The 12,993-nt window shown below is 35.4% G+C and overlaps 1 protein-coding gene across 1 annotated transcript in view; it reads left to right on the top strand.

Moving 5' to 3' along the window:
- The window catches only part of Znf292 (zinc finger protein 292), an 87,171-nt gene that overhangs the window by 59,028 nt on the left and 15,150 nt on the right, over positions 1-12,993 (top strand). Inside the window, exons 5-7 of the mRNA XM_051187514.1 lie at positions 2,762-2,964; positions 9,782-9,918; positions 12,685-12,826. Of these exons, the coding sequence (XP_051043471.1) occupies positions 2,762-2,964; positions 9,782-9,918; positions 12,685-12,826 (482 nt within the window). The remainder of the gene's footprint in view (positions 1-2,761; positions 2,965-9,781; positions 9,919-12,684; positions 12,827-12,993) is intronic.

Here is a 12,993-nt window from a genome sequence, read left to right as displayed (position 1 = left end):
ATATGTTTTCAGCACCTTTGAGCTGGGTTTCCTCACCTTCCTCTATGCCTATTATTCTTAGGTTTGGCCTTTTCATGGTGTCCCACATTTCCTGGATGTTTTGTGTTAAGGATTTGTTGGATTTATGATTCTATGAAACTATTTCTTCTAGTTTATCTTCTGTGCCTGAGATTCTCTCTTCCATCTCTTGAATTCTGTTGGTTATGCTTGTGTCTGTAGTTTCCGATTTTTTTGCCCAGTTTTGTGTTACCTTTATTTTCTCTATTTCACTTTTAAAGTCTTGAACCATTTCCTTCACCTGCTTAATTGTTTTTTCTTGGCTTTCTGTACGTTCCTTAAGGAATTTGTTAATTTTTTCCACTTTTTTGTTTGTTTTTTCCTCCATTTCTTTAAGGGATTTTCTCACATCTCCTTTGAAGGCCTCTATCATTTTTATGATGGTAATTTGTAATTCGTTCCCTTCTGCTTCCTCTGTTTTGTTGTGTTCCATTCTAGTTGGTGTAGATTCCCTAGATTCTGGTGGTGTCATGCTTGTCTTTCTGTTGTTAAGTGTTTTCTTGTATTGCCTTCTTCCCTTTGCTTCTTCCAGTAGGTGTTGGTGGGGTCTCCCCTTCTCTCTATGGTACTTCCCCGGTGGACTTATGTTGGTCTGAGATTCAATATCTGTAGCTCTGTGTGGTCCAAGCTCTCTTGGAGGTCTCTCCCCAGACAGGGACCCAAGGATGGGGTCATGGCTGAGGATCCAGTAGAAGATGACACGAGCCAATGGCTCTAGCCAATGGCTGGCAGAAGAAGACAAAGGCTGATCTGAAACTTGGGAATGTTTTGCAGGATAGTCGTATCTCACTGGAAACTGGAACTGTCCAGCTGAGACCTGTTAGTTTAGCAGAGGCCCGGATTTGAGGGCCAAGAATCTTGCCGGCAGGAACTCAGAGTGGACCCTCAGAGATAGGCGGATCTCTGGGATGGGGGAGGGGCCCGGGACTCCAGCAGAGGGACTCCAGCAGAGGACTGGAGATAGGGTCAGAGACCAAGCAGGTGTAAATTATGGGTTGTCCAGCATTTATAGTCAGGTCTCCTTTGTTCAGAGTTGCTCTGAGAATTCTCAGAAGTAGGGTGGACTGTTGGCTCCACCCTCTGTCCCAGCGCTCAACCAGATCAGCAGGAGAGTGGGCAGGATAGAGCCCGGGGTTTGGGGGGCAGGCTCGCGGTGGGGATGGGTTGGGGTGTATCGGAGCTCCACGGGTGCTCTCTATGGGGACAGGACACAGGAGCAGCAGAATCTGGGTCAAACCACGGGAGTGGGGGGGGGGGGAGGCAGCCCCGATTGGGCCCAGACTCACCTCTCGCCAATAGCTGGCAGAAGAGGACAAAGGCTGAGCTGAAACTTGGGAAGGTTTTGCAGGATAGTTGGATCTCACTGGAAATTGGAACTCTCCAGCTGAGGCCTCTTTCTTTAGCAGAGGTCCAGATTTTGGGGGGGGGGGGTCAAGGATCTTGTCGGCAGGAACTCAGACTCCTGGGTAATTTTTTAATGTTATAAAAGTGACATTTTTTTTTTTTTTGGAAAGATGACTTTTTGAACTGGTTAAATATCGTACACTTAGATTGCCATTTGTTACATAGCTTTATTGATAGACTTGAGACAGTTAAAACATGTTTTAAAGAGAAAGACAATAAAGCTTTGGTAAGTGAGCACTAAAGCACATTGCCCGTTGTCACTCTGCAGCCCTGTAAGGAGAAGTGTGTCAGTAAAATCACAAAGACATTTAAGAGATTTGTTCCTTCCAGGCTTTCCACCTTCTGGTTGTTTTTTGTTTTACACATTTTTATTTAATTTGAAGCATATAGACTTCCCCTTTGTAAAGGCTAAATATATTGTCAGTGTTGAACAAAATATTAGTTGAATTTCTTATTCTAGATTATGAAGTACCCAAATAATTGTGTGGTTTCCTGGGTTGTTTAAGAAGAAATGCATTGGGAAGAATAATTTATTGTAATTTTAAAAGAATTTGATGCAGATATTTGTATAATCAAGAAGTTTATTCCAACTGGGTGTGGTGGTACACACCTTTAATCTAGAGGTAGAAACAGGAGAATTTCCTTGAGTTCAAGGCCAGTCTGAGTTACATAGTAAGTTCCAAACCTCCTAGGGCTATATAGTGAGACCCTATCTGTACTGGTATCCCCACCCCAAAACCCAATGGGCTTTAAGAATAAAAACATTCCCTGTAACTCTAAAAGTTGGCAAACCTGAGGGGGAGGTGGGATAGGGGTCCTACACCTTTTATCCTAGCACTCAGGAGGCAGAAGCAGGCAGATCTCTATGAGTTTGAGGCCAGCGTCTACAGAATTAGTTCCCCTACAACAAAAGCTACACAAAGAAACTCTGTCTTAAAAAACAAAACAAACAAAAGTTTTCAAGCCTGGTATGGCACCATGTGCCTTTTACTATAACTTTTGGTAGACTGAGACAGGCAGGTGACAAGTTTTTGGCAGGTCACAAGTTTTAAGCCAGCCTGTGCTACCTACATACAGAGTTCAGTATAGCCTATTTCAGAGGGTTGAGTGGGTAGTATGACCTCCCTTTATTTAGAAAGTCAAGTATTGTGTTATATCTTCTCTGACAGTAATAGAAAATTCCCAAAATGGAAAAGTTTTAGTTTCGTGTGTGTATGTGTGTGTTTAATTGCTTCTAAGTATTTGTATTGCAGATGACTTACCAAATGTTAATAATTTATTATGTCTTGTTTTTTTTAAGTGAATGAATTTTTAGCTTTTGAGGGTCCCATCTTGTTGGATATGAGAATTAAACATCTAATCAAAACAAATCAGTTAAGTCAAGCAACTGCTCTAGCAAAGCTGTGTTCTGAGCATCCAGAAATTGGTACAAAAGGTAGTTTTAAGCAAACTTACCTTGTCTGTCTTTGCACATCATCACCAAATGAAAAGCTAATGGAAGAGGTGAGTATATTTTTTGTTAGTAATTATTTTTTAAAGTGGATAAATTATTTCTAATTAGAATTAGAGTAGAATGTTTTGGAATTCCTTGATTGTTTTGCAGGTGGTGGAACACTTTTGTGTGCCTTACAGTAGGTGTGCTCCTGGGTAAGAACACTTGACTCTAAGCTGCTTTCAGAATCTCATGTGACAGATTTGACTTTCTAATTTAAGTAATGTGCATCATCTGTTTTGACTAAATATGGTGTCTTAATAGTGTCAAGACAAATTTTGGCATTATTTATCTGATATCAGGATAACTAGGCATGAATTTAACAAGAAGAGTAATCCTAGGTAGAAATCATATAAATCATCTCTGTATATGTGGACTATATGTAAATAAACATGCAATATTATCTAACAAAAATATACCACTAGAAATGAAATGTTATTTGTATATTTAGTGTAAATGCATATTTTTTTTTTTAATAAAATTCTAGTTTAACTTAATTTGGCGTAAAGTGCAGAATTTGCACAAACACCTGGAACCTGGAAGTGTAATTGTTACTAAAGGAAATTGTACATTTATGTGTACTCAGTTTTATAATAGCAGTTTATGTTTAAAGAATTTAGATAAAAATTAGCAGTGTGTTTGACCTGTAAATGTTATTTAGTATATTACTCTGCAAGCACTATTTTCAAGTGTCTTACGTCTATCCTGTATAAGAGCAGTAAAAAGAAACTAAAGGTATTGTGGAGGTCAAGCCTGCCAAAATTCTGGCATAGATGGAGCAGCTTATCTCCATCTTTTACTGAGGAGCTATTTTAGCAGTGTGTAGTTGCTGAATAAGGCAAGGGGAGGGGGTTTGCAATGCTGATTAAATTCCTAAGCTCTAGTAAATGACCTCACACTCGTACACACATGGGCAGCACTTACTGACCTCTGAGTTTGTTTGTTTTTTTAAGAATAAAGTAATTGGAGAAGGGAGATGAAGGTAGTCCTGATAGTTTTCATTGTATATTGATAGAAAATTCTCAAGAGGTAAGGATCCTTTTATGGATTTACATGTTAAAGGACTTCATTTGTTTAAGAGGGAAGGCTGAAATACAAGAAGGAGAACACAGTTACCAAACATATTCTATGTACAGTCTCTAGCAGACAAAGAAGCCTGTAATTAGAATTCAGACTTGGTAGCATTAGCAGTGAATGCCCGCATGATGGTAGAGATTTTCTGTCTGTAGTGTTTATGTGCTTTTTCTTCTGAATGCAAAATTAAGCTAGATGATAGATAAGCTTCCTGGACATGGTGAGATATTAGAAAAATTAGGAAGAGTGGTTGCAGCCAGTTTTTCAGCTGGATGATGTGAAACATAGTCTCCCAGTCTTGAATGTTATTCTATTAGTTTAGATATTGTTCAAGCTATAACTATTTATCTTTACTGTTTCTTTTATTTTCACAGATAGTTTGCAGTTTTCAATTCCATGTAGGAGAATAAATTTAAAACTTAAATTTTCTACTAGTTGAAGATGACAATTGGCAAATGTAAAAATTTCTCATAATAGTCTTTCAATTGTGTGTGTCATTATGTACAATATGTGCTATACTGTGGGTAGGAGGGTGGACAGCAAACTAGGTGTAGTCTCTGCACTAAAGAAGCTTGTTAATGGAGAGCTAACGATGTACATTTTAGATTACCTTTGAAATAGAAGACTGAGTTTGTAGTCTCAAAAACTGTGTTTCTAGATCTCTAAATAACCAGATCTTCAAATACTCAGCTCACATTCCCCTTTGGTCTAATTGTCTAGAGTTAGGCAGCAGCAGTGCAGTGTTCTCTGAAACATACTTGAGAAAGCTTCTCTGGAGCTCTGACATTGTACAGTGATATTTTCCTCTTCTTTGTTAGGCACACAGAATTTACTATTTTGCTTTGCTTTGTTTTGTTTCTTTCTTGTTCTTAAGTGTGGCTCACTAAGATCTGTGTCCTCCATCCAAGGAAAAATGTCAATCACAGTGATCAAGTTTCAGGGTCTTTGTATATAGATAGATTATCCTTGTTAAACATCCCTTTTCTGTGAAATAGATTGCTTTTGTAATATTTATTAGAAATATATTTGACACTTGTTATTTGTTGTCCCATATGAGGAGAATATTTTTTAAATTGATTTGTCAACAGGCTTATTATTTCTGCTACAAGAGAGAAGTAGTCATGTCACCTGCACCTTGAAACTTTCCAAGAGCTATTATCCCCACTTAGGGATCGTGTTCTAGTCTCTGCTTCTCACACACACTTTTTGTTCATTTCCTCTTCTTTTGCTTAGTGTAAGATTTGAGTTTTAGAAGTATGTTCCCTAGAGATTATAGGGATGGATTTAATAATTAAGAGTCAGATGTGACCTGCCTGTGATTTGTCTGTGAGTCGATAGGAAAGAGATGAATGATTTCTCAGTAGTAACAGAACTGTTCCTGGTGGATGTCAGACTTTATGGGGTTCATCTGACTTCTCTCAAAGTAGTGAGCTTTTCTTGAATTCTTGGCATATGTAGTAGAGACAGTTGGTAGCATTAGTTTTTAAATCCAGTTTTTAGTTGATATTATCTTTATAATAAACATGTAAGGATTTATTTGTTTGATTGGTTTTTTATGCCATCTTATTTTCTCTCTAATCATCATTTTCCCGCTTCACATTCTCTGGGTGGGAGAGTATGGGTGAAGGCCCAGTTAGGCTGTGTACAACAGCAAATATTGACTGTGTCTGAAAGTAGAAGATGAAGACAGACACACGCAAGGAAGACAGGTACCATTTCCATACCACACCATGTCATTTACATGCCAACACTTACACAGACTGCATAGATTTTTTTGATTACCTTAAATAATCAAGCTTGAAATGTAATGTACTTTTCTTTCATTTTCTGTGCACATTTTTATATACTGAACACACACACACACGTTCATTCACAACACTTTCTTTTGCTGACATCTTTAAATTCTGGTCTGTGTACATTTAATAGCTGCATGGTTACACAATGTGGATTTGTAGAATATTTGACCAGTCAGGTAGATATTTTCCTGTAAGTGAACTTTGTTGCATCCTTGCAAGTATACTGATAATTTACAGAAGTAGAATTGAATCTTAGAATCTACATATTTTTAGATATGGGACTTGTTGCACAGACCTTGAAGCAGGAAGATTGCAATTTCAAGGTCTGCCTGAGCTATGACTTGTCTTAAAAAAAAAAAAATAAAATCAAGAATTAAACAAAGAATCCATACATTTTTAAATATGTTAGGGAATGATTATTCAGGAAAAAAAAAAAAAAGGCAATGTATGTGCCCTCTAAAAATGGTGCATGAAATTACTTCTCCGTTGACACTGGAGATTGTTGTTTTAGAAATATTTGCTAGTTGTATGGCTTACATGTTCTTTTATGTATGAAACATCTTATTTTGATAAGCAAACTGTGTAGTCTTGAAGCTTTTTAAATATAATTAGTACTAATATATTATAAATACAATTTGTTTACATGAAATACCATTTAAATGTTTTTGTGCTTATATTAAGCAGAACAGAGCCATATGAAAACAAAAATATTTGCATTTAGCTATTATTTCTGCTTAAAAGAGGATTCAGCATAGCATGTCTTCAGCAAATAGATCATTCTGTTTGGTTTCAATTTTTTTCCTGGCATTTGAAATTTTGCTTAGTCTTTAAAATAGAGTGAAAAATAGAGCGTAGGGTGATTTATCAGTAATCTCTGAATTATACGTTTGGAGTTTTAAAACAATTATTGTTCAAAGGTTATATTTTACTTCCAAATTTTACTCCATTCATTCATTAACTTAAATATAGTTTCATTATATTTTAATATATTTAAATCTTCATTTTTAAAGAGGTCACTTCCTGGCAAATCAGGAATATAAAATACCTAAATTGTTAAAGTTTAGTATCTAGCCAACAACTACAACAAAACTAAGTTTGAGCAAAGGTGTAATCCACAAAAGCCTGTAGCCAGAGTCTAATCCCTGGAAGCTATGTAAAAGTGAAAGGTGAGAAGCAATACAACTAGTGCACAACACATACTCCCTCACACTAGTAGTAATAATAACAATGTCTTTTCATCGAAGTGTTTGTATATTTTTAGGATACCATATGTTCCAGTTGGTATACTCTATGTATACACACATATATGTGCGTACATGTAGGTATGATATATATGTATGTGTATGTGAATAAACATGTACATTAAAGCATACACTTTAAATATTAAGAGGTAATTTAATGGAGATAATTTCATTGAGAAAATAATACATTTGATGACATTTGAACTTTCAAAGGAATCACAGGTTTTTAAAAGAAGTAATCATGAGACTCAAAGAAGTCAGACTTTCAAAATAGAGAGATTTTTCAAAAACTTGAACAAATAAAAAACCATGTTTAGCACTGTGGAACCTTAGCATGCTAAGGTCTGTGGAGTTCTGAGATGAGGACAGACTGAATTTAAACCTGTATTGAAGTCATGACTCTGTCAATAAATTTATAATTTCAAGTAGTTTTGACCTCTTCATGCACCTGTAGTCAGCAAATCTGAGGTCTGAATTTTCTCTAAATCTGTAACTTTTTGAACACAGACATACCAACAATGAAAAATTCCACATCTGCCATCATATGATGTACAAGACACGGGTACATTTCATTATAGATCGTGTATAAGATGTGAAAAAGAAGTTTTGTGTTCAGATTTGGTTCCCAAACCCAGTATTTCTTTGTATATTTGCAAATAATTTTAAAAATCTGAGAGGTAATACATATCTAGTTCCAAGCAATTTCAACTTAAGCGCCACTCAGCCTGTGGTAGCACCTCTCCAGCAAGCTCTTATATTGATTATCCATGCTAATTCTGAAGGAGCTGGCCTCATTAATGAGTTTGCTCACGCTACTGTTATCATTGTATTAGGAAAAAGTTTTAAAAACTTGCATTGTCTGGCTGAATTTTTCATCATGAATGTATATTAGAGTAATTATTTAACATTAACAAAACTCTTAGAATAGATAATGTAGTAAAATGACAAGAGTTTAGGTATTTGATGTCAGTCAGATACGGTTTGTTTTGATTTGTGGGTCTAGTTCTTAATTGTCATAAGCATATTACTCAATTTCTTATGTATATAAAACATACTTTCTAGTGGTAAAATTACAATTAAATAACATATGTGAAATGTTTGGCATTGTTTAATTAATTGTAGATATTTTAGTTCCTTTTTTCGTTGGACTGTGTAAACAGGATCACTTACAGATAAAGATTTGTTACAGTGTGTTAGATAGAGTGGAAGAACACTCACTGTGTGGGCTACCAAGAGGTGGTCCTCAGACTCACAGTCCTGATTCAACATCCCTAGGACATTATATGTGTCTGACCACAAACAGTTTAGGCTTCAGTCAGAACCCAGCTACTAATTTCATAATTATTTAAAAGAAGGCTCAGTGATTAAGAGCACTTAATGACCTGGGTTTGCTTCCCAGCCCATACTACAGTTTACAACCATCCATAACTTCATTTCCAAAGAATTGGGTTCCTTTGTCTGGTCTCCTCTGACACCAGGCCCACAGGCTACACATAAGTACATGTAGGCACTCATACATACAGAAAACAAAAATTCAATCTTTTTTACGGTCTTTAAAAAAAATAAATCACAAGAATGGAAATTATGTTTGTTCTGTTTTGTAACCCAGCCTGCCCTAGAACTTCTGATCTTCCTGTCTTCTGTCTCCTGTGTGCTGGGATTCATCAGCCAGCCCCACCATGCTCAGCCTCTTATTAATGTTTCCTAGCCCAATTTCATATAATGCAACCTCTCAAATTGTCACACAATCTTCATCCTGATCATTGATCAACCTTAAAATCACACATTAGTGTTCTCCATTTAAACACAGCACATTACACTTTTGGCTTACCTTGTATTTGATGAGGTGTAAGAGAGATTATAATCAGGAGAAACATAGTTCTGTGTTATAAGGGTGCTAATGATACTTATTTGTCTTCAGCTCTTTTTCCTACTTTATTTACACCTCAGGGAATTAAGCCTTTCTGTCCTGTGAAACAAAGATGATAATGTTTGTTGTAGCAAACTGTAGAAGTCATTGGTTAATTCATATGTATATGTGTATACACACACACACACACACACACACACGTAATAAGATGTACTGTAAGATGATGGTACTGTTTTAAATACTTAATAGGTTAAACCATTCAGGTTGCCTTTGTCTAGATTATATGAATTCCTAGAATATATAATAATTATATAAATTCTAGGATTCATCTAGGGATGTATGAGCTTATTTTTAGAGTGGTATAGCTATATACAATATTCTGGATTGTTTCTTCCCCTAAGATGAGTAGACATTGAGTTTATTAACCAATAGCCAGTACATCCTCTATGTCTGTGTTCTTGTTCTAGTAGTATTGTAAATCAGTGAGTCAAAGGGATAGTAAAAGTGCAGTGGTTTTCTTCTCTGGGTAATGAGTGGATCCAATTTAATGGATAAAGAATGCTCATAGGTAACACTAGTTATTTACTGGGCATTCATAATTAACTGAACATATTTGGTATCTTGTGTTTCTTAATAATTTTCTTTCAGAATTTTTATTGGTTAAAAAGAAAGGATTTAAAAAAAGAAAACTAGCCAAATCTTTATATCAATTATAATTTGATAGTATATAAGTTAATAACATTTTACTGATGAAAATTTGTGTTTCAAATGAAAAAATTAAATATGTTGCTCACTATATATATCCTAAAGCCACTTTATGACCTGTTTTTGTTTCCTTTTTCTATAGATTTCGGAAGTTGATTGTAAAGATGCATTAGAAATGATCTGTAATTTAGAATCTGAGGGCGATGAGAAAAGCGCCCTTGTTTTATGTACTGCCTTTCTATCACGGCAGCTCCAGCAAGGAGATATGTACTGCGCTTGGTGAGTTGCTTTTCTCTTTTAAAGGAGATTTCACTAAATATAAAAACAAAGTTCAGGTGGGGTGGTACACACATTCAGTCCCATAACTCTTGAGGGCAGAGGCAGGCTGATCTCTATGAGTTCCAATCTAGCCTAGTCTATATAGTGAGTTACAAGCCAGCCAAGGCCACATAGTGAGACCCTGTCTAAAAAGGAAACAAAAACAAAAGAATACAAAGTAGATTTTATGAATTTATATAATGTAGGGTTTTTTGTTTTTTTTTTTTTTTTTTTTAAAGATTTGTTTATCATGTATACAGTGTTTTGTCTGCATATATGCCTGCACGCCAGAAGAGGGCACCAGATCTCACTACAGGTAGTTATGAGCCACCATGTGGTTGCTGGGAATTGAACTCAGGACACTTGGAAGTGCAGTCAGTGCTCTTAACCTCTGAGCCATCTCTCCAGCCCCAATTTAGGAATTTTTAAAGACCTTTTTTCTTACCAAAACAAAAAGTATATTTTCAGGTATTATAATCTGTGCAAACTGGCTATGGAATAGTTCATACTTTAATTTTAGAAAGTCTGTGAAAAGAACACTACAATTAAAAAGGTTTACTCTATCAGAAGCTTCTTATTTCAACTTGTTCTTACCATCCTGAGATTTAGGTTTATATTTTTCATCTGCATATTATCTATTTTGAGTTACTTAGCATTAATATATGGAAGTATAATTTATTTCATAGCTGTAGTGTCACTACTCTTTGCTGACTTCCTTGGTATTCTCTCTTAAGTGCATGCTTCCTGATCTGACGTATTCCCAAAACTTGTTATAATATACCTTTGTGAGGCTGCAGCTTATATTGGCTCCTGTTGACTTAAAAAACTTGATGGGGGGCTAGTGGGAGTAGGTGGGGGAGCTGGAAGAGGCATGGGGGGAGAACTATGGTTAGAATGTAAAGGGAAATTTTAAAATGGCAGGAAAAAAATATCTGATTCCAACCTTAGATTACTGTTATCTGAGACTAACTATTGTTTACACTCAGTGTCATTATTAGTCTGAAGAAAATTTGGCTTATAACCTGGCATTTTCTGGGAATACATGGCATGTGAAAAATATAGAATAGGCAAAATGAATAAATGGCTTCGTAATTAAATACATTTATGTTCATAGTTACTAAGCTTTTCAATGCAGTTGCTTCTTGTTTTGAATAAAATTTAAATCTTTAATACAAAGGGGGATTGCTCTAAAAGTTGTGGATGACTACAGTGTGTTTATTAAGGATAAGCAGGTTTGGGGGTCATAAGATAATGTGAAAGTCAGTGATAATTAGGGGATCATTGTGACATTGGTTTAAAAAGACATCAACGTGGATTTTATATGATACTCAGATGCAGTCTGTTATCAACTCTGAAGGGCAACATGAAAAACTTCATGTTTAAAAAATGGTTTAAATGTACAGTTGGGAGCTGGTTGGAAGATGCATAGAGAGGACAACATGGCAGAAAGTGAGTGGAATTGAAGCACTTAGACAAACACAAGAAAGCCAGAGAGAAATCCAACTAGGAAGCTGTAAAACCATCCTTATGTTTATGGCATGAGGTGATAGAAATGTAAAAGAAACATAGTTCTCAATTTCAAGTATAACAAAAAAGTTGAGGAGGGCCTTTGGATCAGTGATAATGATGCATTCAAGTAGAAATAGAAAAAATGGCAGATACCATTTTCAGACAGTTACCCATTGCTTAGAGATAGGGTGCATCCTGAGAAATGTGTGGTTTGAAATCATTTGTCATTGAGAAGGCTACAGTGGTGTGCCTTACTAAGATGGATAATGTTACAGATTCATTCAAACTGTATGTTTGAATGTTAATTGAAGTGCTGTTATAGGATTCATGACTCTATTAAGGTTCAGGTTTTGAAGATTCAAAATAGATGAGGCTTGTAAAGAACTAGGTGAATGTGGCCAAATTTTACAGGCAGATCATGAGGTCCTCGATAGATGTTAAAATCCAGTAAGTGAGCAGTTCTGTGTGCAGTGAAGAGGACAGAGTTGTAAGGAGCTGGAAACTGAAGAAAACATTAGCAGAAGCTGGCATTGGAGAGAACATTTGCTGGAAATTTTGAAGCAGGAGGAAGTAAATGAAGGGTGGAAGAGAAATTGATACAGTGAGCACATTTATCATTTTATTTTCTATGAAAACCTTAGTACATTTAGATAAGCTTAAATTTTAATTTTATTTTTAAGTTTTCTTTTTTATTCTTTATGGCACAGATGCATGTTTTCCTTCTGGGCTCTGTGTCATTATTGCCTCTTTTGTTCATCTGATAATGGTAACTTTATAGATAGATTTTAATTTAGAAGATCCATGCTTTATGGGGTGATAGTGTAAGGTTTTATCACTGAGGTATAGTGTGTTTTTAATCCTTATGTCTTGTTAGGTATTTGTACTTTTATATTACATATTTCAAAGTCCAAATGTGACTCAAAGGCTCTCATTATATAACTTTTTAAAGTATTAGATATTTTCTTACTAAAAGAGTACTACTCTGAGATTGAAAATACTAACAATAAAGTAAGAAACTGCATCTGATTTCTATTTGGTTTTCAGAAATTCAGGGTATAGATTTGTCTTGCATTTAGGCATAATTCTATCCATAGAATTAGAATCTAAAGTCAGCTTTAATTTCAAATGCAATGGCTGAACTGTTTACTCCATGATTATTCTATGATTATTGCAATACTCCTTCCACTCACCCTTCAATTATTTGTTTATTTATTTAAGGGAACTCACTCTGTTTTGGAGTAAATTACAACAGAGGGTAGAACCATCGATACAAGTGTACCTTGAAAGGTGTCGTCAACTTTCTTTGTTAACGAAGACTGTGTATCACATTTTCTTCCTGATTAAAGTCATTAATTCAGAGGTAAGAATAATCAAAGTATCTTCCCTTAATTTAAACTGTATAAATCAACTTTAATACGCTCTTAACTTGTGTTATTTTGACACTTCTTTCAGTGATTTCTTCTTTCATTTTTGTGCTTTGGGTCTTGATTTTTCTTATTAATCTTTTTGTAATATTTGATCTAAAGA

The sequence above is a fragment of the Phodopus roborovskii genome, unplaced genomic scaffold, assembly GCF_943737965.1.
Source record: "Phodopus roborovskii unplaced genomic scaffold, PHOROB, whole genome shotgun sequence".
Taxonomy (NCBI): Eukaryota; Metazoa; Chordata; class Mammalia; order Rodentia; family Cricetidae; genus Phodopus; species Phodopus roborovskii.
The sequence above is the reverse complement of the archived record's forward strand: the minus strand, read 5'-3'. Positions and strand labels throughout refer to the sequence as shown.